The sequence below is a fragment of the Chaetura pelagica genome, unplaced genomic scaffold, assembly GCF_000747805.2.
Source record: "Chaetura pelagica isolate M959 unplaced genomic scaffold, ChaPel_1.0 scaffold43, whole genome shotgun sequence".
NCBI classification, from domain to species: domain Eukaryota; kingdom Metazoa; phylum Chordata; class Aves; order Apodiformes; family Apodidae; genus Chaetura; species Chaetura pelagica.
The window spans coordinates 711,673-714,963 of NW_009952803.1; the positions used below are offsets into that span (position 1 = coordinate 711,673).

At 48.3% G+C, this 3,291-nt stretch overlaps 1 protein-coding gene across 1 annotated transcript in view; it reads left to right on the forward strand.

Moving 5' to 3' along the window:
* The first annotated feature begins 3,252 nt into the window (after window positions 1-3,252).
* The window catches only part of MLH1 (mutL homolog 1), a 17,669-nt gene continuing 17,630 nt past the window's right edge, over window positions 3,253-3,291 (forward strand). The window contains exon 1 of the mRNA XM_009994997.1: window positions 3,253-3,274. Within this exon, the coding sequence (XP_009993299.1) occupies window positions 3,253-3,274 (22 nt within the window). The remainder of the gene's footprint in view (window positions 3,275-3,291) is intronic.

A 3,291-nucleotide genomic window follows, 5' to 3' on the forward strand; every position in this document is an offset into this window, starting at 1 on the left:
AGATATTTGCATTTAAAAAAACCAAACCAAAATGAAAACAAAATAAGTTTTCTAACAAAAATCAAAGAATTCAAAATCAATATTGCTTACTGGTTCTTGGACCAGCTCTTCTCAGCAGTGAGAAAGATTTTGCTAAGATAACACTTCTTCCCCTGCACTATTATTTTTGTTTTAATTAAATGGTTCTCTGTGTCTCCAGGGGAAAAACTGCATTGCTCTTGTGACTGTGGGGCTGCTTCAGTTTTGTGTTTTTCTAAGAAACTAATTCTTGCTTTCTTAGCATTCATTGCTAAATATATCAGCTTCCCTCTTCGGGATCTTATAAAGCTTTAAAATTACAACAGGCTTTTTACATTAATTCTTCATCAATTCTGTTGCCCTGACACCACTTCTGAGGCTTGGCATCAAAATACACTGGTTAAACCTTCCTAAATTATTAAAAATGAAATACAGATAATTTGGGTTTTTTGTTTGCTCTGATAAAAACAAAGGCATTCATTCTTTATTCTCTTAGTAAAAAAAATAAATAAAAATAAATAAGGCAGCTAGAAATCAAAGAGGTATTTTACCATGACACTTATGTCTCAGTCAGGCTTCTCTGCTAAATTATTTTTAGTGATTGATTTGTGAGCATTGTTTCCCTTCTATAATGGATTGTCACAGAAAACAAAAGTTTTAAACTTGTCTGTATTGGAGCACAGCTGGTAGGGTACAAACAGGCAGGGCTGACCTCCAGTTGGGCCAGTTGTGACGCAAATATGAAAAAGTCTTTTGATGGCTGCTTGCAGCCAAACAGAGGAACAGACTTACTCACATCATCTTCAACATGGAAACTGGGAGTTTGGCACAGACCACACAAGATTTTAAAGCTTCATGCAAGCAACATGCAGTAAAATGGACTGTGTCTGTATGACACAAACCGTAACACAGGTATAAATAATAAAAGGTGGGTATTTTCCTCCTGGCTGGTCTAGGGCAGATACTGACAGTGCACAGTTGTCAGCAACAACACGGACTAGGAAGAGTCTGAGTAAATGTGTTCTCTCTCAGATTGTGCACCAAGATCCAGCAGATGCCTTTTGCTTTCCCAGTCCAGTTCCCAGCTGCTCTGTTTAAGGCTTGTGGCAGACTGCCCAAGGCCACCGAAACCAAATTCCTCCCCTAGGTTCAGATCCTGGAGCAGAGCCAGGTTAATCTGCTCTGAAGCTCGTGATTCCCAGGCTCCTGATGCTCCCCAGGTTGACGCACAGTCTAGGTTGGTCGATCACCCTCTCTTTTTATTAACCCTTTGCCACCTGCCCTGCTCATGCTGACAGGGGGGCTTGTGCCAAGGTCCCCAGCCTTTTCCTGTGAAGCAAAGCAGAAGTGTCCCCTGGCCCGGGTAGTCATCTCTGCAACCAGAAGGTTCAGGAAGCCATGGCCAGGGAGGTGGCCAGGCAGGACCACTGGCCTCTGGCCAAGTAGTTTTGCCAAGGACAAGAAGCAGGGAACCTGAAATCAGACCCAAAAGTGGCTTTGTGGAGATCTGTCATGTCTGGGGGCATTGCAGACTGTATGGACAGAAATTGGACATTGTGGCACTTTATAGCAACCACCCTGGACAGTGCTGAGGTAAAAAATGTCCTCGCAAGGCACAGCACCTTATAGTGAGGTACCACCAATCCATGTTACACACTCTTGCTCCTTTAACAAAAAAAGGGTTTTGCTTCATGCTTCATACATTCCTTGCAGGACCTTTATCATCTTCATGCCCTTGGACAGGGCACACCATAGGCATGGCCATGACTCTTGTTTGAAGTGACATCAGTGAAGATGTACTTCTCAGGATGTTCTTTTTTGTTTTCTTTTTCTTTCTGCACAGTGAAAACTGCTTTATAGGTTGCTGCCAACATTATATGATCCAGACCATGAAGTCAGGCCCTTATGAAGAGGGTGAGAAGTTGCTGAAGTTATATTACCTTACATGAAGAGGTGCCAACTGAACATCTTCAACTGGAACGATTTCTGTTGCTCAGCATTGCAGCTACAAGCAACTCATCCATGACACAAATGTACTGTGGTGTTTTATGCAGTGATGCACCCACTGCACCACCCAGACAAAACACTGGAGTGCAACTGCCCTCCTGGCAGAGCTTTTCCTTCTCTGAAGCTCCCTCGGCAGCTTTCCTGAGAGAAGTCGTGCTTTCTGTGCTGAGGGAAATGCTGATTTGCACCAGGAGACATAGGTTGGGTACCATCCTAGTGCCACCTCCAGCTAAGAAACAAAGAGAGAAGAATGCAGATAATCTTAAGTGACTTTTGATGCCATGAACCTCGAGTTGTACAGCACTGCTCAGGCCTCCAGTGCACGTGCAGCACGCCGGGCAGACCCTGTCCTTACAGAGGCCTACCTCGTTTTGGTCATTCAAGACACTGGAGGATTTTCTTGCATGAAAACAACTCCGTTCATAATTTCTACTGTCAAACAGAAAGGATGTTCCCATGAGAGAATCTCTTGCTGTGCTTCCTAGAGCAGGGCAAGGCCGGGCAGTGTGGCTGCTGGTAGGGAAGGGGAGCTCCCTGCAGGCCCCTCCAGCAGGGTGAGCTGGGCTTGCCCTGCACAGAAGGGTGTGTGCAGCACAACACAGGCCCGAAGGCCACACTGCAGCCACTGTGCAGCTGTTTAACTCCGGCGTGGCCCACTAGCTCCTTTGCATGCAAGGATCTCTGGATCACGGCAAGCACCGGCAGGTTTCACTGCGAGGAGGCCTCGGTCCCACAGCCTGGGGAAGAGGCCTCCTGCCTCTTGCTGTACCCCAACAACCAGACCCAGCGTAACGCCTGGGCACGGACGTGTCAGCAGGGAAGCCAGAGCTCTGCGGGACAAGTGTCTCACAGGATCACAGAATCCTGCGGGCTGGAAGGGACCTCGAAAGATCACCCAGCCCAACCCCCCTGCCAGAGCAGGGTCACCCAGAGCACATCACACAGGAACGTGTCCAGGTGGGGTTTGAATGTCTCTGGAGAAGGAGACTGCACAGCCTCTCTGGGCAGCCTGTCCCAGTGTCACTCTCACAGGAAAGAAGTGTTTTCTGGTGTTTAACTTGAATCTGCTCCATTTTGCACCACTGCGCTGCCTGCAAAGCCCGGAGGACCCCAAGCTCAGAGCCCTCGGCCGCGGCCAGGCCGCAGTCACCCGCTCCGTGTTATTCCCGGGCGATCCCGGAGCTTCGTGCGTCCCGCGACCTACGCGGAGACCCACGCACCGATCGGATGCGGGCGGGAGGTGCGGGAGGTGAGGGGGCGGGAGGA